The sequence below is a fragment of the Anopheles maculipalpis genome, chromosome 3RL, assembly GCF_943734695.1.
Source record: "Anopheles maculipalpis chromosome 3RL, idAnoMacuDA_375_x, whole genome shotgun sequence".
Taxonomy (NCBI): Eukaryota; Metazoa; Arthropoda; class Insecta; order Diptera; family Culicidae; genus Anopheles; species Anopheles maculipalpis.
Genome location: NC_064872.1, coordinates 16,970,437 through 16,997,821, shown reverse-complemented (window position 1 = coordinate 16,997,821; position 27,385 = coordinate 16,970,437). Strand labels below are relative to the sequence as shown.

At 42.9% G+C, this 27,385-nt stretch overlaps 2 protein-coding genes across 13 annotated transcripts in view; one reads left to right on the top strand and one right to left on the bottom strand.

Moving 5' to 3' along the window:
- Positions 1-27,385, bottom strand: part of LOC126563720 (neural-cadherin) — a 678,265-nt gene that overhangs the window by 220,770 nt on the left and 430,110 nt on the right. For 8 of the 12 annotated variants that reach the window (XM_050220367.1, XM_050220373.1, XM_050220375.1 and 5 more), the window contains exon 1: positions 5,931-6,032. The exons of 1 other annotated variant lie outside the window; for it this stretch is intronic. The gene's annotated coding sequence lies outside the window, so the exon portion shown is untranslated. Of the gene's footprint in view, positions 1-5,930; positions 6,033-15,361; positions 15,368-27,385 lie in introns of those variants that run through there. 3 more of the 12 variants (XM_050220372.1, XM_050220369.1, XM_050220371.1) reach the window with 3 other exon arrangements.
- On the top strand, positions 6,703-8,538 carry LOC126564534 (geranylgeranyl transferase type-2 subunit alpha). The gene is made up of 3 exons (XM_050221612.1): positions 6,703-6,942; positions 7,033-7,214; positions 7,274-8,538. The coding sequence occupies exons 1-3, from the start codon at positions 6,779-6,781 to the stop codon at positions 8,458-8,460; spliced, it is 1,533 nt and encodes a 510-aa protein (XP_050077569.1). The 5' UTR covers positions 6,703-6,778; the 3' UTR covers positions 8,461-8,538.

The window sequence follows — 27,385 nt, the reverse complement described above, 5'->3', positions numbered from 1 at the left end:
ACTTCTCATCAAGAATTTTTTGTAGAACCCCAAATAGTAGTCCTTCTGCTTTGAGATCCGATAATGTTGCTCATTAATTTGAGAATAGCATGCACATGGAAATGGAGGAGTCGAACCTGGGTGTCATTCTCCCATTCTACAAAAAGGGCGACAGACTGGAATGTTCAAACTATCGTGCCATTTTAGTCCTTAATGCCGCCTATAAGACCCTATCCCAGATCTTGATCTGCAGACTTACCCCCATTGCTGCAGATTTGTTCGGCAGCTACCATGCTGGGTTTGTTTGAGGCAAATCCACCACCGACCAAATCTTCACTCTTCGACAGATCCTCTAAAAGTGCCGAGAGGGCCAGATCCCTACGCACCACCTGTTTATTGACTTCAATGGGTTATGGAGCATAATGCAGCGGTATCACTTTCCTGGAACGATGATCCGCAGAGTGCAGAGTGAGGGTGTCGAACATGTTGTCGGAATCGTTCGAATCTCACAGGGTTCTGAGGCAAGGGGACAGACTCTCCTGTCTCACGCTGCCTGTCTGGATGCAGCGTGTTAACCGATTGCGACAACCTCGATGTGGTAGAGGAGTTCTGCTATCTTGGTACTGTCGTAACTTCGGATAACGATATCAGCAGCGAAATCCGGAGGCGCATTGTGCAGGGGAATCGTGCCTACTACGGCCTTCTTCATTGTTTGCTGCAATCCAGAAGACTTCGAGATCGCACGAAATGTGAGATATATCGCACACTGATTCGCCCGTTGGTTCTAATGGCCACGAGTCTTGGACCATCCGACCGGAGGACACAAACGCTCTTGGCATGTTTGAGCATCGCATCCTCCGGGACCATCTTGGGCGGTGTGTTCGAGCATGGATTATGGAGGAGAAGGATGAACCTCGAGCTTGCTGAGCTATACGGAGAATCGGACATCCTGACGTTGGCGAAGACCGGAAGGATACGATGGGTAGGGCATGTTATGAGGATGCCGGACTCATGCCTCGCCAAGATGGTGCTCGTCAGTGACCCCCAGTTCGGCACGAGGCGTCGGGGAGCGAAGTCGTTGGCTGGATCAGATGAAAGGAGACCTGACGGTAATCGGGTGCTTACATCCTGGAGATCTATTGTTGACCGAGCCATGTCACGACAACGTGCTCCTTAAACGAGCAGGCCAACATAATGATGATGAGCATGCAAATGGCAATGCACTCCAAAATACATCAAGCAACCACAGCCAACAAAAAAAAAGCAAAATGTAACTGCAATGGTCTGTGGTAACATTGATTTTACAACCAACATCTACTATGCGAACGTTGGACGACGTTTATAGAAATATCATCCAATTGACAATAGCTAAACTTCACCTGACTCATATCTCCACTGCACATGTCGGCGTTGGAGACCAACATGAATGTAGGTTACGGACAGGACGTTGTAATGCATCGATACCAATATATATCTGGAACAGATTTGTTTGAATTAATTTGGAACTCACTGAGCTCAACCTGCCAGCAGACCAATGTTTGCCACAATTGTGTTGCCTGTCTTTTGCTTCACAAACATACGGACTTTGGGTATTCCTTTTTGACTTTACCAACCTCATAAGAGCTCAATTTATCATAATCAGCAACGCACAGTAAACAGTGCGTTTGTTTCCGTGACGACAACGAAATTGAAACCAACAGAACATAGAATCCCGTTTTAAGAGGGGACCCTAAGAGCACGAGACGATGCTTTAATACTTTCCTGATCCTATTTAACGGGTAGCGCAGATTGTGGGGTTATTTTTCCCTACTTTTTTGCTTGTTTCTTCCTGAGAGACCCATGAGAAACTCGAGCTAGAACGCAACGGAAATGTACGGGTAAAAGAAAAATCACCGAGGGCCACAAGCATGGACTTGGCGAAGCATAATAGTTTCCCGATGTGAAGCGTGTGTGTTTGAGTAGCGCTTTGGCGCTACTAAGCAGGAAGAAAAGTTTTTAACCGAATTATGATTTTACGCTCAAACTGAAACTCATGAAAGATAATTGAATGGAACCGATGGTTGAGGACCCCCATACTACGTACGGGCGACACTGCTGATGACCATTGCTTGATCAACAAAAGGCAAAACCCCCCTTAGAAACCCGACCACTTCTTCGCCCAAGTCCGTTCGAATGTGAGAGAAATCTTTAATAATTAAACTCACCCACCAATCTTCGACAGCTCCACATGGAGTAGCGTGAGGTTCTGTGGCAAACTATACATCGTGTGGAAAAAGTCACCCGAAGCACCGGGCCATGGAAGGGGGTGGCGAAGCGACCGTAGTGGAGCAAAATTTAATAATCCCTTCCATCAGTATCTACGCATGGTCGGACAAATTAAATCAAATAATAGATTCCTTCTTCGTGACACGTTCGCGACTAAAAGGGCGAACTTTGCAACTTGGCCTCGCAACGAGTCGAGAGGGCGGAAGATTTTCTGGTTGGCAAGCAACACTTTTTTGTGCCGTGTGTATGTTGATGTTGGCTGATACGTGGTTGACTTTTTCCCCCAACTCACTGTCCAGGGAAGAAGATCTTAATGAAGAACTAATCCAAACTCCCCCTGTCTAATCAAGAATTTTATGAGTTTCTTGTTCCCTTTTTTGATCCGTATATGTCCATTCTGGAATCGAACTTGGGACCAAGCAAAGATGAATTTTTAACTTTTTCAATTGGAAAGTTGGAATTGAGTTGAGCATTAATCTTTCACTCATTGATTCAAATATGCATGCACTAATTGATGTCGAAGATTTCCAAGGATGCTACGAGGATTTAAAAAAGTCTGGCTGCAACACACAGTTCCAATGAAAACTCAACCACATACCACACACACATCACGTCAACCATATTGAAGGGTCATTCTTGTTTCTCGCCAGAAAAACCACCAGAAATAGCTCTGCTTGGTGGTGTGTGATTGGAATGTGTTTTCGGAACGAGACCCACACATCGGATTCCCCAACAATGGACAGACGTGACATGCCGATAGATGACCGACGCACACAAACCACCAACGGACCGTGGAGCAGCGCGTTTGAGTGATGGATGCTGCACCGTGTGGCTAGACAATGCTCTCTCAGGGCATAATTGATGAACCACCGCAGACCTGCCAACCAAGCTGCGATGCCTCTCACACGTTCCACCAGGTCTGGGGGATCATTTTTCATGAAAATTTCTCGCGCGACAGAGCTTACGGAGGGAAAGCGATACCTTCCGCGGGTGACTTCTCGTAGGAAACAAAGAGTATTCTAAGAAGATTATGCGATCGCAGTCGGTAGACCTCGAACCTTCAAATTCTCGTACGAAATAAAAAAAAGAAACAAAATCTTCACACAAACAGGAAGGGTCGGACAATCGGAAACATCTCCCGAAAAAAAATCATCGGTCACGGGCAGCCGAGGAAAGGTCAGAATCATTAGCAGGTGCAGAAAGAAAGACCGATAGGAAGAAAGAGGAAGGATCACACCGCGCGATCGCGCACACGATCACCCAACCCCAACACCAGGGGTCAAGGGTTCAAGCTATAAACAATTGACCTGACATACGCAACGGCGCAACGAATTCTTGGCCTGGTAAGCAAGAGGAACACACCAACCGCAGCATAAACAAAACTACAGCAACAAAAAAATCTCAACAATTCGTGTGAGAGGTTTAATGCTCGCATTTCCAAAACTGTGTATCTTCTCCTATTTTCTTTTTGTCTGTTCCTTTTTTTTGTATTTCTCTCTTGTTTTGGCAGTTGTTTTGATCGTTTTTGCACAGGGCTCATTCGCTTGCCCCTCTGCCGGAAGCTGTGGTTTATGCTTTCCCGTATGTGGAGCCAGCCAATGTTTTCGTTCCTTTTTTTTTTGTCTTTGATTCTGCCTTTTTTTGATTTCGTTTTTTTTATCTTCTCTCCGCGAGTCTGTTGCTAGCAGCAGGTTTTCCGACGGCGACATTGAACGCCACAGCTACAGCTCTGGAGCAACAACAGCGCGCGCTCGCGTTGGTTTTATGCTTCACTCTGCTTGTTGGAGCGCGCCATTTAGCGTTCCCAGGGAGCTTGGGTGCGTGCGTATGTCGGAGGTTACGTTGTTGTGTGTGTGTTTTTGTTTTCCCTGCTAATGCCCGATGCATTTAAAGCGGAGAGCATCTAAATGAATCCAGAGAGGGGAATCTCACGACCGGGTCGGACATGTGTAAGGCACGCCGATGGGCGATGCGCCAAGAGCGGTCTGCGCATTTATGCTGTCAAGTGCGCGGAACGTGAACGGTGGAGCAAGCACGTTCCGGACTAAAATATCCCATATTCCATGGACAAGTTAATCGTGTTTATGTTCCCTTTTGGGGTGGGGTTCGGGTGAAGTATTCTAAAGTCGACTTGGAGCATTTGAAATGGTTGAATTTAGTCCCAAAAACATAGAGTCTTCAAATATCTAATTCTAGTGTCGCTTATAGATTTTGTTGTACTGCTTCGTTTTTTTCAGCTTTATATAACTAATAATGATTAGGTTTAAACTTGTTTAAACACAAGCCTTGAATGAATAGCAATCAATGCTCCATTTCAATCAAAAAAGAAGTATTTTTACGAGGATATAACAGCAAAATTTGGATGTTATCAGGGCCAGTCTTTCAAGCGGCAGGTCCTCAATGGAATTTATTTTCAAACCTTTTCTCCTTACACAGAACAAACTGCCTAACTTGGGGTAAAATCAAACCAAGGAAGCCAAAAATAACCTCACCAAGACCTCCTGAAGCTGTCTTGCCAAAGAAGACCCAATGAAACCCATAGAGCATAGAGACAAAAGAGGACTTAAAACAGAGTAATAATTGAATGCAACAAATATTAAAAATGAGCCAATCTGACTTACCATGTGGATTGCTCGAACGCATAACTTTCTTCGATCTGCATTTTCCTCGATGCAGAATGTCTCTCCCACAGTTACTCCACGTTTGTACCGCCAAAACGATCCATGGATAGCAATCCTGTGCGATCCGGCGCTTCTTTTTCAAACGTTCAAGGTTCACCCACCCGCCATCTCGTGGGGAGGTCACGATCTTGGCTCAAGCAAACCCGAGGAAGGGAACGTTCGAAAAACAAAACCAAAAAAATTCACCCTATACTTGACAGGCGGGAAAATATAAATAAACCGCTTTAATGTAACAGCTTCTTCTACTCTTCAACCACGCTTTTCATCTCGTTCCAACACGCGTTACAAACGGTACACCACACTAACATCTGCCGTGGTAGGGGCCATGTTTTTTTTTTTTACTGATGTTTGCTGGCGCATATTTTCTTTCAATTCCAATTCCAATTCTAATATCTAGGCAATATGGATTGCCAATGCCGGTGATTACTGTTTTGCCGGGATATTTTACGACTTGCTATCGGTTAAATTAGCACTTGTGGGAAGAAACACTTTGCGCTTAGAGGAATACTACCAAGTCGTAGAAGCGCATCTGGCTCAAAACGAACCATCACTAGAGTAAGGATTAACTGACGAAGCACATGGTAATCATAACTATAGTAAGCCATTTTTATTGGGCATGACCTACTAGGTCACAACGCGAAACGAGAAGATAACAAAAGCACTTTTACCAACAGAGCTGGAGTACATTAGCTCCTTCTACCGGCATTTTTTGGGCAGTAGAGATGGTGCAAACAGACACTATTAACCACAAACGCGTCATACATCATATAGTACACCTGTTTTTGTTTTCTATTGTAGAATCACATCAAACACTAACAGCTTTTGTCTCACTGCGCTTTCACTACACGACACATAAATTTGAATAAAAATCGATCACACTTGCTCTTAGTGCGTGGTTTTTCACTAGCACGGTTCAGCCTAGCATTTAAACGACTGCAAACGTGCTACAAAGTGCCCAAACACTCCACAAACGGACCAGAAACGAAGTTTAAACAATTAACATACACTAAAATTCTATTGTTTCGTTAATTACCCGCACTTCCAAACAAATCGCACGCAATTTTCAATCCGAGAGCGCAACGGCATATCCTCTCCTGCCGGCGTTTGATCACAAACTACTCGGTCGCGTTTATCCGGGGCATACAAAAGTGCCGCACGAATCTTGCGTGAATACTTTGCCGCACATACGACTTTGCTTCCAATTTTTTGTCAACATTATATTTCATTATTTCTATTTTGAATGTGTCATCTAAAATGGTTTTAAATTTTGATTTACTACACTCTTTTATGTTTTTGTTATTTATTTAGTTACTAAGAAGTAACCGAGTATGTCTGGCATAAGGCAAATAATAAGGAGGAAATAACTTATCAATAAGTTCATATAATTTATTCAACACAAGCGGTGTTGACAATATGGCATCGTACTGTCATAATCAATTGTAAATCAAATAAACTAAATAGATACTAAGAAGTTCTAGTATCTAGTAGAAATAGGAAAAATCAAATTAAATTTGATCAAAAAAAATCGAAATCTCACCCACTGTGCCAAACACCAAACAATGCCGGCGAAAATGGTTTGTTGTTCCATCTCACTCTATGGGCGAAATCCGCGTGAACTGTCAAACTCCAGTCAACGGGAAACAACAAATCACCAAAACAAACCGATTTGTGAACACACGATTTTCTTATCACACCGTTTCAGCTAATTATTTTTCAAAAATGGTATGTTGATTGAATTAAAATTCTTCTTTTTTTCTAGTGTTAATTTTTTTTTCCAGCACGGACGATTAAAAGTGCGTACCAGTGCGGAGGAAGCGGCCCGCAAGAAGCTGGAACAGCAAGCAAAGGTCAAAATGTTCCGCGCCGCAATGGGTCGTATTTTCGAGAAGAAATCCACCCAAGAGTATGATACCGAAATGATGGACCTAACGACGAAACTGTTGGGAAACAATCCGGACATTGCGACCCTATGGAATTTGCGTCGGATGTGCATTTTAGCGCTAAAAGAATCAGACACGTAAGTTAAAGTCGGCATTTTGTTTTTGCTGTTGCTCCACGCACGGGTGTGACTCATCGCTGCTCGTTTTTGATTATGCTTTTCCAACAGTGACGACATTCAGAGTGTTTTCGATAAGGATCTTGGCTTTACGGAAATGTGTCTTATGGTGAACCCGAAATCGTACTGTGCATGGCACCATCGTTGCTGGATATTGGAAAATGCACCCACCGCCGATTGGCAAAAGGAGGTAGAATTGTGCACAAAGTATTTGAAGCTGGACGAGCGTAATTGTAAGTAGCGTGTTGATATATTTCCCTTACAAATATTAACGCTTTTTATCGTATTCTAGTTCACTGCTGGGACTATCGGCGGTATGTGGTGGAAAATGCGAAAGTAACTCCGGAGAAAGAGTTTGCATTCTGTACGGAAAAGATCGAGAAAAACTTTTCCAACTACTCGTCGTGGCATTATCGGAGCAAACTGCTGCCGGTGCTCTACCCAAACGTGGATGATCCAAGCCGTCCGATAAGCGATGAGAAGTTGAAGGAAGAATTGGAACTAGTCCTGACCGCAGCGTTTACCGATCCGAACGATAGCAGTGCTTGGTTTTATCAGCGCTGGTTGCTCGGCTATTCACAACCCGAGCTTGATGTGGCCACCTGTCGGGTGGATGTGAGGCAAAACTTGGCTGTACTGTCGTTCAGTGTACCCATCGACCTAACTTCCGGTGGATATAAGTTGGACGTGCCGTGCTGTGATAAGTGCAACGATATTAGCGATTGGATGCCAGCTACTGAAGGAAACAATTTTGATACAACTTGGATAATGAAAGGCACATTCATTGTTAAGGAAGAAAGAGGCGCAACTGTTACTCTCATCACACCGAGTGACGTAAAACACGTACTCAACCTCCACACCGTATCCCGGGAAGGGGTGATCGGTGTAAAAAAACCAAAGTTTGGCTATGAGTTTGGGTCTGGTATCGTGGACGTGCTGAAAGCACAGCTCGCTTCCTGCCAAGAACTGTTGGAGTATGAACCGGACAGCAAATGGACGCTGCTTACTGCCGCACTACTGATGAAAGCGATTGATCGACGCGGATATTACGAAACGATCCGTCAGCATCTGGCAAAGCTCGAAACGGTCGACGCACTCCGGAAAGGATACTATTTGGATCTTGCTAGCAAATGGTCTATCGAAAATCGGTTAGAAGAATGGATTGAAGCTGGCAAGTTCGGTATGGAAATTGATCTATCCGGTCTTCAGTTGACCGTCCTGAACTATGTGCAATACCTCGCTACAGCGGATGCGATCAATTTGAGCAGAAATCGATTGATAGATCGTAATTTGGGTGTGCTGGGAGGGTTGGTGTTTTGCAGAAAACTCAATTTAGAAGACAATGCATTGCAAACTGGTGCAGCAATACAGAAACTCTCGCTTGTGGATGAAATTGTACTGAAAGGTAATGAGCAGCTTGTAAAGAACAATGCAATGGTGGAAGAATTGCGAACCAAAGTAAAGAGCCTGGTGCTTTAAGTACATTCCTCTTAGGTAAAGGGAACAATTACTATGTGAATTTAAGCACAAATAAATATTTCTTCAAAGCACGCATACAATCGATTCCTAGCTAGTTGTTTAATCTTTTTTTCTTTTCAAAATAATAGTGCTAACGATTAGCAAACTATTGCATCATGACTGTTGGCGCCACCTACAGGGCAATAGCTGAGGATTTTGAGCAATTTCCACGACACATTTGAGCGTAACGAGTAACGTAAAGCGTAACGGAGGTTAGCAAACATATATTAATTATTAACGGGTAACGGCTATCCGAGACACAAAGCGTTACTAGTGTTCGAAAACGTTACTCGTTTGAAAAATCAAATATATCTAACGATATTGATTGGCATTACAAAAAGTACAAAATACTTTTGGATTGTTGTAAACCAGTTATGCATATAAAGAATAAGTTTTATAATTTCAACCTTTAAAGGACATCTGGAGTAGACTTATCTTGCGCTTTGGTGTAAGGCTATACAAATAAATGAATGAATAGACAGTTGCAAACATTAAAAGGGAAACTTTCATTTTCATTTCTACCAACTTTCGTCGATTTTGGAAAGGAAGACATAAATTATAAATAAATATTAGCCTTTCAGGCCAGACCAGAAACGCTTCATGCTTTCTCACCTGTTGATTTCAATGTTTCCCCTATTCTTTTGTGGCTAAGGAAAGTAGGGGAAATTCAGCATGTTTAGAGTACGCAGTAGAGAACGAATCGAGAGGTCGAGAAAGAATTGATAACATGTAAATGTAAAAAGACCTCTCTTATATCCGACACACAAACAACTGCTTTTGGTACTTTTAAAACAAATTTAAATATTCTTAGATTGATTTTGTGACACAAAACAATTAAATATTGTTATATCAGAGAGCCACTAATCACCAAGGTGCAAAAAATAAAGAAGAGATTTGTAAAATATTGTATATATAACTTTAAAATGAAAAATATTCAGAATCGACTCTTTTATTGATTCAGGTAAAGGATTGTATTGCTTAAATCTCCAACATTTTTTTATTTATTAATTTATTTTTTTTTTTTAGTATGACGGGTCTACGCCGTATTGTCAAAATCTCCAGCTAAATTATACAAAAAAACTAATCTGACTGGTGGAAAATCGGAACTACCGTCTCATTTTTATCCATCTTATTCTTTAGAACATCACCATGAATAACAATTTTAGGACAGCAATTGACCATCACACTGCTAGACTGTGAACGATCGATCGTGGGTTTCTGTAGCGTCAAACCAAGTAGCAATTGTAGCGCCTATAATTATAAGTACTTTAGTAAGTAAATTATAAAAGCAGTGTATTTAAAAAATTAAAATTCCTCAAATTCTTAAGACTAATAATCACACACATCGTGGTTAATTATTCATACTATGCTTGACAATATGCCGGATTAAACTGTTGCAACAAAGATCATAAACTGTCTTTACATTTTGGCTTTCGGGGTTACCCGTTGGGCAATATTGATCTTGCGGCTTTAGAAGAAATAAATGCACAAAAAACTAATACACATGCCCTTCCATAGCCCCCTGTACCAGCATCCCCAGCAATCCAAAAAATCTCTTCCCTTTTCGTAACCTACATAATGCATTTTCCTCAAACCTACATTTTGTGATACATCCTCCAGGACCAACAAACACACTAGCCTAATTCCACTCCTACCCTCTGTGGGTGTTTGTGTGTGTGAGTTAAAAAAAAGTTCCGCCTGCAGGCATCATCAGCATCCATTCGCACAAAAGGTGAATGATTCTCAAACAGTTTGTACACGCGTAAGTCGCCAGGCAAAACAGCTAATGAAATGCTTGATGATGCACAACTTGTTTACCGTCGTTTTGCTTTTAGGATTCAGGTTTTGTGCATCCTCTCCTTCTTATTCGTCCACTATCGCTTTTTTATGCTTCGGAAAACTACTGCAAAACAGTCTGTGTCCTTTAGGCTGTTTCTAGGCACCGAAGTGCTAAAGCGAGTAACAGAGAAGAAAAGCTGACGCTGGAAGAGAAAGAATACCACACCAGGACGGCGAAAGATAATCCCTGTTTCGAGCCCGTTCCCTTGAAGGCACCCGCAAAAGTCGAACGGACGAACGAACGGCACTGTCGCCAATGAGTCGTCGTCCCTAGGCGTTGTCGCCAACCAGCCAGACGGCCTACCGACGCAACCATCGGGTATGGAAATCGTACCGTAAGGAAAAACCGGGTGAATATCGCACACCGGAAAGCGGACACAAAGAATCACCCGACGTCCCAGCAAACAAAGACTGGCCGCAGTCACTGATGGAAACCCGGCTGCCAAAGAAAGGCTGCCATCCGCTCGCAGTGAGCGTGAGTGTGTCGATTTCTTGGTCTGCCTGGCTTGGTTTCGTTGTTTTGTAAGTGTGCATTTAGCCCCCCCCCCCCCCTCACATTTGGAAACCCTTCCCCCGATGACGATGAAGTGTCCTCGACGTTGTTCGTATGCATTTCATCACACCGGTAAAGCACCTGTGCTGGGTGCATCCTGTGCGAGAGAGAGAGAGAGAGAGAGAGAGTGCAAAAAGAAAAGCACGGTGTCCTCGTTTTGGGGCCGACGAGAACTCGACGACGATCGACATCGAAAGGTACGCTTCATTCTCACCGAAAACAGGCGAAACACAACAAACGTGGCCTGTGGGATGATGACTGTGTGATGTAGGATGCTTCTTAAGAACCGCGCAACACAATGATAACGTGCCAATGATGATAATGGCGATGTTGAGAAGCAGCGAAAATTACGTGCGCTTGTTGCCTGCTGGCGTTTTGTAGGATTTGGGTTTTGGTTGAATTTTTTGGAGCACAGAACTCTGTGCGTGTGTGCCTTTTGGACCGTTTGCGTCCGATCGTTATTGTTGTGAATCACTAAATCAATCACTAAAAACTTTTCTAAGTATTTTCGATACTTATAAATAAATATAAAGCACACTGAAGCACACTGAGCGTGGTATCGGCAAGTCTAGTTTTGTCTAGTCATTTCGATGGCCGGCGTAACCTAGAAGGTCGTTAAGTCAGGAAGAAGACACTGATCAGAAGACATGTCCTTCCTCAGTAATTAACCCTGGACTGGACTCGGCTGTTTTGTATTGTAAAGTCTCGTTCCTTACCAGGATATTAATCGTGATCGGGTGTGTGTGGGTGTCTTTTAAGCTCCTGAGATGACGAGATCCTGACGATCCCCTGAGATGCCGTGCAACTAAAGCTGTAAGAATACGCAAGAAGAGGACGAATAGGAATGATCTTCAAGGTACTATAATCCTTCTCGTGGCCTAGCATCCCGCAATACAAGAACAAAGAAAAAAATACCAATAGCCAATGACCTTCCAATGTTTATTCAGAGTCCAATTCAGAGTTTAATAGAAGATAAATTTTTATTGTTTTAAATATTCAATAAAATACTTGCTAAATCTGAGAATGCAAACATTAGCATTCTGTAAGCTCGCGAGCTCACCATCGAGGAGGACCAGAATTTGCACATCATTTGAATCAAATCTCAACAAGCGCTTACAGTTTGCTCTTTAACATTGTGAACCTTTCCCAACCTGCCCATTCAATAGTACGCTAAACATTAATAAATTAATGAAGTGCAGCATGCACCGATGGTACTACAGCCAGCGAGGCGAAGGGATGAATGCAAATAATTTACACAAAAGCATGGACATAAAGAAGGGCAGAACGAAAAAAAAAACCAAAACCAAAACAGACACTTAATACCACTCCAACCCAACGAACCTGCAAGCTATTTAGACATTAACCCGAGTGCCCGGGTGAATAGTAGCTGGCCTTTGAATCGGATCCTTAACTGGAAGCTTTTGAATAGCAGAGTAGCGAGTCAAACAGGGTAACGACGACGGGGCCATAGAATAAAAAAGGGAGCCCAATGGAGCGTATGGTTAGCGATGGTTTCGAATGTGATAAACTATCTCTCTCTCTATGTGTGTGTGCTCATTAGTTTCCATATTGCTCATCATGCTTTCATAAGCGGCTTTCCCATTGTAATGATATACTTTTGGTACATTTTCTGCATAATTTTTGGAACTATGTTTTCAAGCGTTGTTTTGAATAGCTGCGATAGGCGTAGAATTCCGAAATACTTGGGGCTTGTCTGAACAAATTATTGCTACAAGAGGTTTCACGATTGATTGGATAAAATAATGTTGATACTATAATAAATGATAGGAAATATAGTGCACCATAAAAATCATATGTGGCCAATTTTTCTACTCTATTTAGTCACTAATGTCACGATGAGTTTTCAGTACTTTCGTTGTTTTTTGGGTTTACTAGAATTTCTCTGTAAGAATCCTAACACCCTTTACCTCAACAATCAGTAACTCTTGTTAAATGTTTTGTATTCGATATTGCAATGATATTTAAATAAATGTCAACTGTTTTTCTTGTATTTCTCAAAACAGGTGTATCAGAACATGTTATAACTATTTTCCTCCATTTTTCGGAGGCTTTATTAAAAGCATCAGTATCCGAGGCCGCAGACTCATATTTTGGAGTCGACCTGTCATGTACGCTGGAGATGCGCGGCCAAAAGCGAAATGATTAGACCTAAGCCTAGACATCATTCGAATGAACGCACGATCACCTGAGATGCCGTGGAACCAAGACTTCAAGTACACTTGGGGAGTGATCGAATATAGAAACCTCCCGAGCTCATCGGTGTCCCACAAACTCTGCAAAGGAGCGTTTCGAATGTATTATGCTCGCCTAAATTCTGACGAATGACACCGCAGGTTTTGTTAATGTTACACTTCTTCTTTCCTCGTTTTAATGTTTCTTCCTTAAATGAAGGATTTTCAGTTTCGATTATCTTTCATCAGTGATTCTACAAAATTATCCATGGCTTGCGATGAAAACTTGAGTATAAAAAGTGGCAACAATAACTCCAAGCCTCAAGCTGATTGAACGACTCAAAGACATGCTAGCTAGCTGTCACGCTATGTCCGGCCATACCGTGAGCGCCGGCCGTCCGGAGTAAATCCGAGGCTGGTCAACTTCAACAACCCCCAATGGCCAACGAGATGACTTTCATCTCAGAAACCGTCAGGACGTTGACAATGCAACAAGACCTGGGGGAAAGCAAGGGCTCTAAGGGCTCCTGAAGACTCACATTCAACAAAAAGCATCAACACGTAAGGAAAATGAGTTATTACGAATTAGTTAATGTTGCCTGATCAAACACAAAACTTAGAGCAGGGAGGCGACGATTATACGAACTGAAGGGAAGATGATCACACCAATTGCTGATAATAGGAAAACCCAAAAGGCCAGAACTGTTCTTGAAGGAGAGACGAATGTAGATTGTAAAACATTACAATAAACATTATGTTTATTTGAAAAAGCTATGTTGCGCTATGGAAGAACATAACATAAATGAGATTTGAATCTCTCCAAACCAACGAACCGGTCCATTGGAAGAGGGTATTTACTGGAAATACAATCTTTCGTAAAATGTGTTCAATAGAATCGATTCCAAGGCATTGTGATCTGTCATGCATCAAATGCAGCCATGCCCTTCAGGTTCGTCATGCTACTGCAGCCCAAAACACCACAATTCACGATGAACTTATGCTCGGATCGTAAACATAAGCTCACACGACATTTTTTTCTCACAGAGCAATCTAAAATTGCGCTACATACGGTAATTATCCAACTTTCGATCTTTATTGTATGTTTTTCGCTTCTGTTTGTCTCGTTTTTCACAAGCACAATCACAATAAACCCAGGCGCACCCGGGCCATCTTCATCTTCTGGCTAAAATTTTGAAAGCTAATGTCTTTCAAGGACCACCGGCAAGATCCGTTGAGGATAGCAAACTTTTAATGAATTACTCGAACAATGTTGATCCCGTGACGTCGAGGAGCGTGTTTTGCTGGCACACAGCTAGATGGAATATGCATGCATGCATGTCGCATCCTATGCGTTTGAGTTTTACGTCTCATCATCCCAAACGCTACCCACTTCGAGTGCAGGCAGTGCTAATGATGATGATAACACAACGTTCTGAAGAGTTTTCTCCACGCAAAAGTTTGTCCTAACCTTATCACGAACAAAATGTGATTGGAAAGGAAAAAGGTCGTTTAAAAATGTAAACATCATGACAAGGTGGGATTTTTTTTTTAAGTTATTCGGCAAAGCTTACCAGCATCTTGTGATGAATTTAATCAATTTTCGACAACAACATTCTACCCCTTTACGATTATCCTAAATTAATCAAGCTCCTCTCATAAGTTTGCAATGGTTTTAGAGATGTTCAACTAGAAAATAGAATTTGGGCATGTAAGTTTCTGAACAACGTGAATTTTCCAATAATTAATATTCAATAAACTCGGTCTGGCTTTATTGCAAAAGTCGAGGAATTATTTTATAAATAAATTACTTCCCCAACAACATACAGCTTACCTAAGATATTTCTCCGTATTCCAAGTCCAGCAAAATTTACCAGGCTATAAATGATCTATGCAATCTCATTGCAAAGATTTTCAAACCAGTTTACGTTGTTAACCAAGATTTGAGCCAAAAATTTAACAAAATTGGTTCCCAACAAAAACCCTCATCGACCGTACGCCTCAAATGGAGCGATTTGGAAAATTCTCAAAATAATACCTAGAAATCAGCAAATCAATAATTGATTTTCCAGAAGTCTAGCTCCGTACTTTCGAATACCAAGAATCAAAACACACCAACAGAGGCTTTTAAGAAATTCTATTTTTAATAGACCGTACCATACGGAGTGCACAACCGTCAACGGTTTGCACCTAATGCGCTCCCATCTGCTGAACATCTCGAAGACAAATTACGGCCGTAAATAGGACTGCAGTACGCCTGAACGCTTCAACGATTAGCAACGAGCGAGCGCACCCGTTTTGGGTTCGCTTTCGGCGGCTGCCGGGCAGAGGACGAGTGGTAATGCCGGCAAACAGCGTAATTGATTTCGTGGTTCCGTAGACGGTTGGGATGTGTTGAGACGTATTGCATTTCCTGGCTTGCTGTAATACGTTCCAGCGTGCAAAACCCGCTCGTTCGCTCTTTCTTGGCAATACCGAAATGCGACCGTGTAGTGTACGATTCCACAATAAGTTCCACAGTTAATTAATATCGGGCAAATATTTAAGTATCCTTTCCCTTGATTGAGGATACGGTTTCCGCAACGCTAGGTGAAGAGCGAACCCCGACGTATCAAATGTCGGTGTCCTATTTCAGCAAATCCGGAAAAGCCCCAAGCCGAACAGTTGGTGTCAGAGTGGGTCCATCACATCCGGCATGAGTACGGAGAGACCCACCGGATGGGAAATCGATGTCGGTACGAGTCGTTAGCCGATGCTCTTATCCTTGGGGTTGGGCTAGCAGTCACTTACTTAGTCGGAAAACCTTCCTTGGCACCTTGTTGTAGTTGCTTGTTTCGCGCGCTCGCTCACTACAGTGCAGTGCGGCCCGGCACGGGGCCGCAGAGAGGACGAGAAGAGGCAGTGTCGGCTTAATAGGCCGTAATCCAATCAACGTCTCGTTCGGATTGCATTTAAGTAACGGAAAATTAACTCAAACGTTGAATAAGAAATTCATTTGCAGCAATCTAATTTAAGAAATGGCATTCCCTGCATACCGCCCCTGCTTTACGCCAGCAATGCAATCCTCCTGGGCACGGAGGGATCGTTAGTAGGCACACCAGGAGAGAGAGAAAGAGATTGAGAGATTGCTTCGTTTGCTCCGCTACTACCTGCGGAAGAACATCTCCGGACGAGCACCGGAAGAGGTGGCAGATTGCAAGATCATCATCATGGTGATGGGCGTCGGGAGACTGGGTGATCGGTTCATAGGGGGAAGAAGTGTACAACCTCCATTTGGATCATCAGAGTCCTCGTCGGCGTCTGTGCAGCTGTGAGCAGGCGAGTACACGGGCTGCATGCAAAACTAAAGCATCGTTCCTTGGAATGCTCGAACCGTCGGTTGGATGGTGTGGTGTGTACATGTGTTTTGCTGGTTTTCCTCTCCATCAACACACACAAACACACATAGTCACACACTCTTGTTCAATCTATGCAGTTGGGTATCGTACCATACCATCGATGAAAAACATCCACCGCATACAGTACACACACACAGGAAGTACATGAACTCGGAGACAAACGTCTTTCGCCGTCAGCATGCAGCAGTTCGTTGCATTGCAGTCGGGCAAGCATCATTCGCGCGGCTGCTTTTGCCGCGCGGACGGATTTGGCCTTGTCCTTTTGAGCAGGATCATCCACGGCTAACGGTCGGCAGGAAGGCGCGGGCTCGAGAAATCCGGTCGGACCCAACCGGGACGGGTATCTTTTCAATTAATCTGATTTATTCCGCCACTAGTTCTTCAATTTCAATGCGACTTGCATTCGGATGTTTGCAGCGCGCGGCACGCAATCACAATTCACAGCTTTCGCTCGGTTGGGCAAAGCTGGCGGCCCTATACTATCGCCCCCGGGGCGTTATAGCTGACAGTAATCATACTTCTCAGTGCTAGAACATAGCCACACATACACACAGAAGCACCACCGAGAAAAGCTTTAAGCTGATGTCCTTTCTTCGTGCCTAGCAGTTAATAGGAAGCAGGGAGAGCGTAAGTAGCGAGCCCGTACGATTGAGTGGCACATCTTGTTGGTAGCGTCTTGAGCTCGGATTTAGACGCCATCCGGTCCAAGGGAAGAAAGTACCCACGCTCGTATTTTGATTTGTTTCGTCGCACGTTAGTCTCCCCCATTCGGAACAGGCGCCTCCAGACAGGATTTGTTCATTCGCTCGGAAGCATTTTGTCAGCTAGCTTGCACTGGGTGCAGTCGTTATTTTGGGACGAAACGGATCAGATGCACTCGCAACTGCAGTACATCTTGTAGCAGTGCAAGTCGGTGCCATTTGCTTCATTTCCCGATGCCAGCACGTCAAGGAAAAACAGAACCAACGGTTGTTGTGCTACGACTTGTCGGGTGCTAGGACTTGCCATGGCCAACAAAGCTTTTGCAAAACTAAAGACTGACCTCGATTAACTCGAACCAGAACTAGTAGTGGGGGAGAAAGGGCATTTGTCGATTTTTTTTTCACCACCACCAAAATCACCACTTCTTCTCGCTCCCAAGTAAATCATTTCAACTGTACGTGGGCGATCTGCCAAACCGAGAAAAAAAGGTACCGCATTCTCTTAACTCTTTTGCCGGTTTGGAGGACTGTTTTCTTTCCGAGTGCAATAAATACAAATCTCGCCGTCGAGACGAGAGTAATGTTGTACCATTACCTCCTTTCCTTTCTCTCAGTACGCTTCTCTTAATGCCTAGGGTGCGGGTTTCATGTCGCAAGAAGCTTTGATTTTCGGTTAACGGATACAATCAGGAGACTGATTACTTATCATGAGTCGGGGTGCTGGGTAGTCTAAGGAAAAAAAGGACTATAAAATTAATGTGATTGTTGTGGTTGGAACAGAAAAGTTCTCAGAAATTACCCGTTTGCCGAGAACACAGTCGTTGGGATTTGTACTATTGGGCCAAATATTTCGGTGGAAGAAAATGTATTACATGCTGTGTTCTTAGAAGTAGGATTTGTGCGACATCATCAGTAGCAGCTTTGCTATTCGTTTCTTAGCAAAGTTGTCGCTTTAACACATAATGGTGTAACACGCGAAAACACATGGCATGATGGATGCTTGCGTTGGTACAAATGGAAATTTAAAAATTGTTAATAATAGATGAAATGGCTGGTTTGTTATCCAGGCTACAATTTTCGGTCGAATCCTTTTTCATTTCTTTGGTATTGTGGATACCTTAAATTATTGCGTTCAGTTGCGATGCGACGAAAATAAAGCACTTGCTTGGCAGAGGATCATCGTGAATGAACTTGACTGGAAAGCAGAGTCTCAGATGATGGCGATGATCATGCGTTGGTGGAAGGGTTCTGATACCAATACACGATCGAGACTACGAGCGCTGGACATTGCTGACGAAGGACGCCACTGCTATTGCCAGTTATGATCGAGGGCTGCCTAGGACCGTTTTTCGAGAAGCGTGTGAACAGTGCGTGTAAAGCTAATTGAATTGTGGCGGAACAGTCAGAAAGTTAAGATAGAAGTGTAGTGTAGCTGTATTGAGTGGCTGTTTCCTAGGACAAGCAGACACATTGTTCTACTTCTTCTATGGCTCCAAAAGCTCCAGAGTTCTTGACATATAATAAGATACAACAGTTTGATATGGTACGTCGTTGAAGAAATGGTAGCGATTTTTTCCCGGAGCATCTCACTTCAGACATTTTATAAAAGCTCAATGTGAAAAATATATTTATTTGCTTGTTTCAAAATTAGTTCAGAGGAAAATCGATAATACCAAATTAAATCAATGCTTTCTTACTTTACGCAAAAAAAGCTTCCATTACTTCACTAAAAAGATGAGTACGAATTTCCTCCATTTCTCACCAAGGGTAAACACACAAAAAAGCACGCAAATGATGATGAATTTGTCACGCAAAGCAAATTTATTTACCAAAACAAAAAAATCCCAATCCATCACATCATATTTACCATTCTCTCTGGAGGATCGGGCACAGTTCCGGTCTAATTGACCGGAGCCGTTATCGGCCATTTTGATGTACTGAAAAGTCATTAGTTTAAACTAGGCAAAACCCTAACAAGCTTGATTAAAATAAATGCCACTCTAGTGTCCCTTCGATGGGAAGCCGCCCATCGCTGGGACGGTAGTAGCACCAGCATCATCATAAATAAAGCAAGCAAGGTGAAAAAAAAAGTACACCAACCATGAACCACTCGCTAATTCATGGATTTGTACGAAACCCGGTCAACGAAGAGAGAAAAAGGGAGAACGAGTTAAATATTTGTTTTAGAGTTGCAAAGACAATCACGCAGATATATGTGTGTTTGTGTGCGCTTATGGAAAAAGAACAGACAGAGCTAGTGATAGAGATACTGCTGGGAAAAAGGACTTTTGTTCCATTAATGCCCTTGCAATAGCAGCGTTAAAATGGTCGCCTTTCAAAGTTGACACCTTCCATTTTGACCATTCTTTTCCATCATCATTTTGTAGTGCTTACTGTGTCGGACGACTTATGTCTTCCCCTTTACACATCCTTTTTTTTTAACCCTTTTTTCACCCTGCCCTAGTAATTGTTGTTGTGTGTTGTGCTGTCGTCTGCAACTGACCCAAACCCTCGGGGGCAGTTTACGGTGTTCCCGGCGCTGATGATGATGACGATGATGATGTCCGAGGCGTGACCTGGATTTTAAATTACTGAATAAATGTTTAACTGGTAAGAACGGCCCGAAAAGCGGTATCCTTTTGAGAATTAAAACGCTCTTCCATCAATTGAGTGCGAACATAATAATTTACCAAATGTGCTTTTATCGAAAAACCGTTTGAAAAGTGTGCTTCGAACAGAATGTGTCGTGAAACGATAAGCCCTTTTTGGTTTTAAGCATTCTTTTCAAACTTTTTGCCACTAAACGAGATCATTTAGGGGCAATTTAGTGTTGGAAGTTTTTGAAACAGTTTCATAATTTCTAGCATCGATATTATCACTCCTCTGGTAGCATTTTTCGCTCAATTCGTGTAGTGGATATTGCTCATGAACGTGTGTGCTGTTACACCAATTTGAAGGTTTTCTTCGTTATGTTTTCCTTTTAAAGTTGTTTAAAGTTTTTCATTATTATTTCAAAGGCTTCTATCAACTTTCGGTTTTGCACAAAATCTTCAATGATGTCTGAGCACAGGATGGACGGCTTACCATCGTTTTCACCTGGCTTAAATATAGTTTTATGAGTTGCTTGATTTTTTGTACCTTTTCCCACACCATCATCTTTAAAAAAAAGAACTCCATCCGGAGCATGACTTAGCCAAAGGGATGGTCATATATTGGGATGTTAGAAATATCTCCCATAACAGAAACGCATCCATATGGTCCTTGGTGGCAAGCATGTCAGTAAAACTTTACTCATCTTGAGCGTCGCGCTTGTCTCGAGCGTCGATCGCCTTTCCAAAACGAAACCCATCGTTCCCGGGTACGCTGGCAGCAAATATACGGCGGCCCACTTGCTGAGCTGCTGACAAGCAACACGGAGCCGATGAGAGCAACCGGTGTAAAAGTTTGCATAAAGCAACTGTCTTTTTGCGCTGCTCCGGTCCTTCCCTTTTTTTTTTTTTTTTTGGTTCACTTTCACTGTCCTCAGTCAGTGTGGAGGGCCAAAACCATCAACTGGGAACTGCAACAGGACGGTGCGGAATTGAACGAAGGGAAGCAGCAAAGTTTGGAAACTTCACACATGAACATGGGAAGCGATACCATTTTTTTTTGCGATGAACAAAATTGTGTTAAACAAAAAAGGAAGAAAACATCGACATGAAATATAAAACGCCCGGGAGAACATGGAGCGCGTGCGTAGGTGCACCGCACGAAACGTAACAGCGAGTTGTGAAACATTAAAGAAGTGGATGGGTAATATTATGAAAGTAAAATTTATTTCCAAAGTTCCCAAATTCTTTCTGCTTCATTATCTTACCTTGGTGTTTTCATTCGATTTCTTTTTTCTTTTTTTCTGGTCTTGCGCTTCTTCTTGCTATGTTCTGTTTAGAATCGTAAGGCTCGATTCTCGGCGTGCGCGTGAACCGCGTACGGTAAAACCGCGGGTTACCGCACGTGTACCAACAGCACAGCAAGATTGTGCTGGCAGTGGAAAGCATGTTTTTTTTCTTCTCGCTTTTAAGACTCACCACTCACCATAGCTACCGTGCCCGGCAGTCGGTGATGGGGTTGCAAAGAAGACCGCGTCTCCAAGCTACACAACTGGCTCGGTGGGACGGTTGAATCATTCGTGTAATGAAAATAAAACCAACCCAACCATAATAACTTCCGCCAAGGTGGTCCGTTTGCAGGAGAGGTTGAGCTTTCCCGGGAACGGTACTTTATATATTTTTTTGAATTTTGCTCTTATCGCGTTGAAAAATCTCTTTTTCCTGGAGGTTTTGTTGCGTTGTCGAAAAAAAAGCCACCGCGTCGCCACACCGGAACCAGCAGCAGTGTCCCGAAGGAGAGAAGGTTTCGTGTTTTTTTCCATGTTGTGTGGTCAGTATGCGGTGTTTGGAGGCATGAACATAACACCCCGTTGGGGTGATGAAAATTATTCATAGTTATTAAAAACATGATGTCGTTAATACACCTTTTTAACGCACAGTGTAAAGCACATAAGTAATTGATATGGATAAAGCAAAACAATAAATACTGGAATAAGGCGGTAAAATTGCTCGCAAAACGATCAATTTATTCGATTGAACGGAATAATTAGCAAACGTTTCTAAGTACTATTACAAATAAATTATTTTAACTTAATTCATTAACCAAAAGTTGATTTAAGTGCAAAAAGCAGACATTTTTGCGCTTGTTGTTGTGCACTTATTTCAAGAATTATATAATCATTAATTAAATTAGCTTTTCGAAGTAATTTTTCATTTGGATGCACATAGTCTATTATATCAGATAACAAATCCTTGGTACTCCTATTTCTACGAGCTTAATAAATTTAATTTTGATTTAAATTAGGATGTTTGTGATTTCCTAATTTTCTACAAAATTTTGTGTACTTACTACATCAACCATGAGTAATCCATTCAATGAAAAAAAATGTGCGCGGAAAGGTTGTAATAAATAAATTAAGCTTGTAATTGTATTACAAAATACAGCAAACAGTGGCTTGTTCGGATCATGCAGATCAGATTTGGACGTATCGTTAGCTTCATAATGCTTGGATGTGTTTTTTGATTAATACATCACCGACTATAATGCATCACCGTGAAAATCAATAGTGAACGATCCATAAACCATTACATGTTTTCCGCAATGGTACACGCCAGAAAGGGACGAAACAAATGTCAAGCAGCGTATTATTGTGCTGCAAATGTGTTTCCAATCCATGTTGATCGATTTAATCCATATTGATTGATGTGTTGGGAGTATGATTTTCAGGGTTTTATCGTATGATAGTACAAAGCAGGTAACAAGAGTCACAACTGCAGGGGATGACAGCTCAACGGCGGCGTATGATACGACAAAACCCGAACGCTTAGAACAAACGTGGCACATTGTATGGCAATGGAAACTATTGTAAGCCGAGTCTGGGTTCTGTAGGAGATGTAGGTTACTGTAAGATTTTTTATCTGCAACATTTTAGTTAGATAAATAGATGGAACTGTTGTAAATAACAATTGGTCAGTTTTTTGTTGCATAGAAATTTCCAAGGATCAACCAAAAGTCGGGTTCGTTCTTACAAGAATCGAGTTCGACCCGTGAGTGCAACGAGTTCGGATCAACCAGTGCAGCAACGGGCATGGTCATCCCGAACCTATTGCCCCTCCTGGTTGATCCGTAATCATTGCACTCACAGACGGAAGAATTTTAGTCGAAATCGTGCTTTCATTTTGGCAACCATAAATGCAAACACATAATGCGAATAGTAAATTTAACAACGATAATACCTATGACTCGATTTAGAGGACTATTGCCACAACAGAAGGCTGGATGGGATAGGTTTAACGTTTTAAAATAATAAAAAAGCTGCATAAATATAGATATAAAAGGAGCTTAAATATTTTGTACCTATTTTCAACTAAATATTTAGTGGGAAAAAATCCATTTCACGCCAAATTTTTCTCACTTTGCAGTCCTTGAACTTCAACGAAGATGATGTGCCCTTCGAGCAAGTAAGTAGATTTGTTAGCAAAAGTTTTCTACCATTCCCTTGCATTTTTGCTCCATTTCAACGCTACGGAAACACATCGTGTGAAAAATAACGTTCGAGTCTATGCCGTCGGGCCAAAGGGAGACACATTAATAATGTTTTAAGTTTGTCTGACCTCGGAAATGGTCGCTCAAGTCAGTGCGAGCTGATAAGAGCGTGTCGCTAGCGTTTCCAACATGCATACATTTGTCTATTTCTCACATTTTTCTTACAGGTTGTCCTGTCGAGTTGATTACAGGAGTGGAGCATGTTTGTTCACACCGGTATTTTGGAAATCAACCGCTCCACAGTACAAACCATGATGAAATAATGGTGTGTTTGTGTGCGTATATGGTGATAGACGCACAATTTCTGCACCACTTGAAAGATATGTTTCACCTGGCCATTACGTGGAGGAGATCGTTATGTCCACCCCGACTGTTGTTTCGTGGTTCCCTTTCCTTTGCTGTGGAAACCGGGGGTAAGTGACTAGAAATTCCAGCCACACAAGCAGGAAACGCACAGCCAGGGAGATACCGGCATCATATTATTTATCGCATTCCTATGGAAATTAAGTAAATTAATTAAGACGAACAATGCTTCGGGCGGGAGATAAATGTAATTACGCCATCCACACCTTGACGCAGCAATCTGCCCTTCTCTCTCTCTCTCTCACTCGCTTGCTGTGTCTTGTCCTTGGGACAAGATCATGGGCCATCTGCTTCCTTTTGATGTGTTCAAAATCGACATCGCCAAGGGACGGTCAGTCACGTGTTCGAAGAAGCAGTCCTGCCCTAGCTCGAGCTGCTCTTTAAAACATTTCACTGCCGAGAAGTGGAAGGCGAATAATGTGAAAAATTACACACAAACACAGATACATCACACCGAGCGCATCTCGTGTCCATAAGTCGTGGAAACTTCGGTGAACTTTTTATCGGCAAAAGTGTGGTGCATCGGGTCGCGAGCGCGCGGGACAGGTGAGCAAGCCGGCCAATGATAATATTATGATTTTAATTTGTCTTTCCATCCTCGTTTAGCTTCCTTCTCTTCGGTTCGACTTTTTGTGACTTTGAAAGGTTGACATTTTGGGATAATGTCACGTTCACAGCGTGCTCGGTGTGTATAAAAGTGGACAAACATTCGCGTGCAGCAGTTGATAAGAGCATCAATTGGTTTGCTGGTGGCCATTCCACTGCGAGTAATTATATTCGTTAAGGTTCTTCCAGGACGAATACATAAGCATAGCTTTAGCTCTCTCAGGCGACGTCCCACGACAGCGTCACGCTGTCCGTTGAGCAATGCCAACCATTAACGATGCGTGCTGGTTTACTTACATTTTTATGGTTTAAAGCGTACCACCTTCTTCATCCCAGCACGTAAAGGATGCTAAAACGATTAACTAACACGCTCGAGCATCATGACGGGATGAATGGATGGCTAATAAAGTGGTTGGAAGTATGTAGAAAAGCAAAAAAAAAAGTAGAAAACACAAACGACTCTCCATAAGTAGGGAACGACTTTTTGCTCCGGCGAAGAGGTTGGAAAGTCACGACCTCCAGCACCACGCGGTTCGGCTGAGTCGTGCAGCGAAGTAGCAAATTGAGCATTAAATTTGTTGCTACTTTACGAGTTGACTTAGTGCGCTGTTGCTACACGGATGGTTGGCGCTGGTGGTTATTACCTCCCGCACGCATATGGGACGTCCGTCCGTCGATTGCTGGCCACGTGGAGAGCACAGCGCTGCGATTTCCTCGCCATTAATAAATCCAACCGAACGAACTGTACGTGTGCTGCAAGTGCTGCAGAAAAGTTGCTCGTTTCGGGCGTTCTAATCTTGATCAAATAACGCGGTCAGATCGGGCCCCGGGATCTCGGGGTACGTGTTGAAACGGTGACTCCCGGGGCCCAGGGAAATTGACCCTTGCTAAATGGATAGGTAAAGTTTTTGCGTAAATAGACAGGGCAGCTACAAATAACAGCACCGGAAACAGTGGATTATGTCCCAGCGAGCATTAATGCTGCGTAATGGTTGTTTCGGTTGATTGTATCTCCAAAGGATTAAGAGCGTTTGGAGAGTGGTGGCCCTGATGCAAGATAGCGTAAAGACGATGGATGGAGCAGTGGCAAAAAATTACAAGCTCGTTTGATAGAGTATCAGATTTCATATGTTTGGTTTGCTGTGGTTTCCTTTGGAAAATATTTGCAGCGTATCGAGAACGTTTTATTTGGTCTTTGTTTGGAAAAATGTACTTTGCATTGCTTTGCAGTCAAATAGGGCAAACAATTGCAATGCCTTCCAAACTGCTTGGTCATGAAAAAAAATTAGAAAGGATTAAAAGACCTAGTTCAGTAGTCCCTGCCACAATCAGTCCAGATTAAGCAGACGAATTGCAGCGTACAGTGACTGAATATTCATACACTCTCTAGGATAATCAAGATGAAAAATGGTCGATTATTCGCACATGTTCTTTTGCGCCACCTGCCTAAAACGTTTGAATGGGCAGGTTGTTAGGACGCTGCAAAGATACCGACGATATAGACGGACCAATCAGTCTTGTGTACTGAGAGACACAGTTAACATGAAATTTGATATCGAAGGCGCTGCTTGCGTCCTGGTTTGTATTGGATTATTGATTAAGCTTGTGCAGTTTGTAATAACTATATCAATTGAAGGGTTACATAATTACCCAGTTTAGATTGAATCCTGCTTAAATTCTGGGCATTCTGTGTATAACATAAAGATCAAGCTCTTTTCTGCCATCGGACAGATCGGTTTATCAGAGAAAACTTGAATATAAATGCTTTTTTATTTATTGGTAACACTAAAAGATCAAAAAGATGTCTACGCGTTTTCGAAAACCATATCACCATATCATAGATATCGAATTTAGTTGACTAACCAAACCATATCAATAGGATTCAAAACATCCTTATACATGCTCTCCAACAGCATTCCCAGCAAACTCAAACAGTCAAACGCATTCTTATCAACCGCACTGTGTGCAGAGCTCTTTGCAAAATTGAGGTTGCAAGAATATATCCCAATAAAAACCTTCCCCGTGCTGATGCCGTGCTGTCATGCCGCCATGACGCACAGAACGAACAAACAGGCGATGCGCTTCCACCAGTCACACCGGGAACCGATAAGCGGATTCTTTATCCGTACACGCTTGTCAAACGTCTTTTCAGGTCTATGCAATCGATTGATTCCCGTTTTTCCACTGATTGCAAATCAATTTAGAGTATCGCATCACAGGCACCTGGTTCCCTGACGTTCCAGAGATGCTTAAAACGCTGCCCTCCCAACCAACCATACGTTTTTCTCCAGCAGCACGGACATGCTTTTCCTGGTGAGATGAGACACGCACCGGTCGGTAAAGGTCGGAAAACAGTGAGGCCCACGGCACGAGCACATCGGTGGGTGCTTACTACTGTGCGTGTGTGTGTGAAAGTAGGATGGCACATTGAAAAACGTGTGTGCGTACCCCGTTACTCTCCAGCAGGATTGATGATTACGCTCCCACGAGAAAGCGAGGCAAAAGCGAGCGCACATTTTCATTCAGCACTGTCACTTTGATCGTGTAATTGAATTGATTTCGCTTCCCGGCAACCATCCCGCATGCTGCCATGCTACCGTGGCTCCGTTGCGGCTTTCCCCAATCCTGGCATCACTGTTTGGTTGGTGACTTTTATCACACAATCATCGTTTTCCTCCGCTCGGCACACTCGATCACGAACGGCGGAATTTTCAATAAACAACTGTGGCTCAGACCACCAAAGTTCGCCCGTTACCGCCCGCTTGTGGTCTCTACCTACGGAAATTTCACCATTTGCCCCCGCTTTTTCTTCGCTCTAGTCGGCGGGATTAATGGGACTAGAACGGGAGGGGCTAGAAAAGTTACCCCCATCGAAAGAAAAGGGACGAAAAGAACAGAGCTAACGGGATGGAATTTCGCAAAGTGAAAAAGCGCCACTAGCACTAGGCGAAAGTAGTGGCTTCCCGGGCGGTGTGGTTCGTTCAACAAGTTGCTTCGGTTGATTAAATTTAATCGTTTTGTGTAGTGTTTGGTGGCTGCTGCATGCGCGGCTTTATCGTGGCAGAGCGTGCAAGCGTGTCCTGAGTGCTATTGTTTCTAGCG

Coding starts and splice junctions, on each gene's coding strand:
- LOC126564534 (XM_050221612.1), top strand. CDS start 6,779: ATGTTCCGCGCCGCAATGGGTCGTATTTTCGAGAAGAAATCCACCCAA. Junction 6,943..7,032: donor GCGCTAAAAGAATCAGACAC/GTAAGTTAAAGT, acceptor CTTTTCCAACAG/TGACGACATTCAGAGTGTTT. Junction 7,215..7,273: donor GAAGCTGGACGAGCGTAATT/GTAAGTAGCGTG, acceptor ATCGTATTCTAG/TTCACTGCTGGGACTATCGG.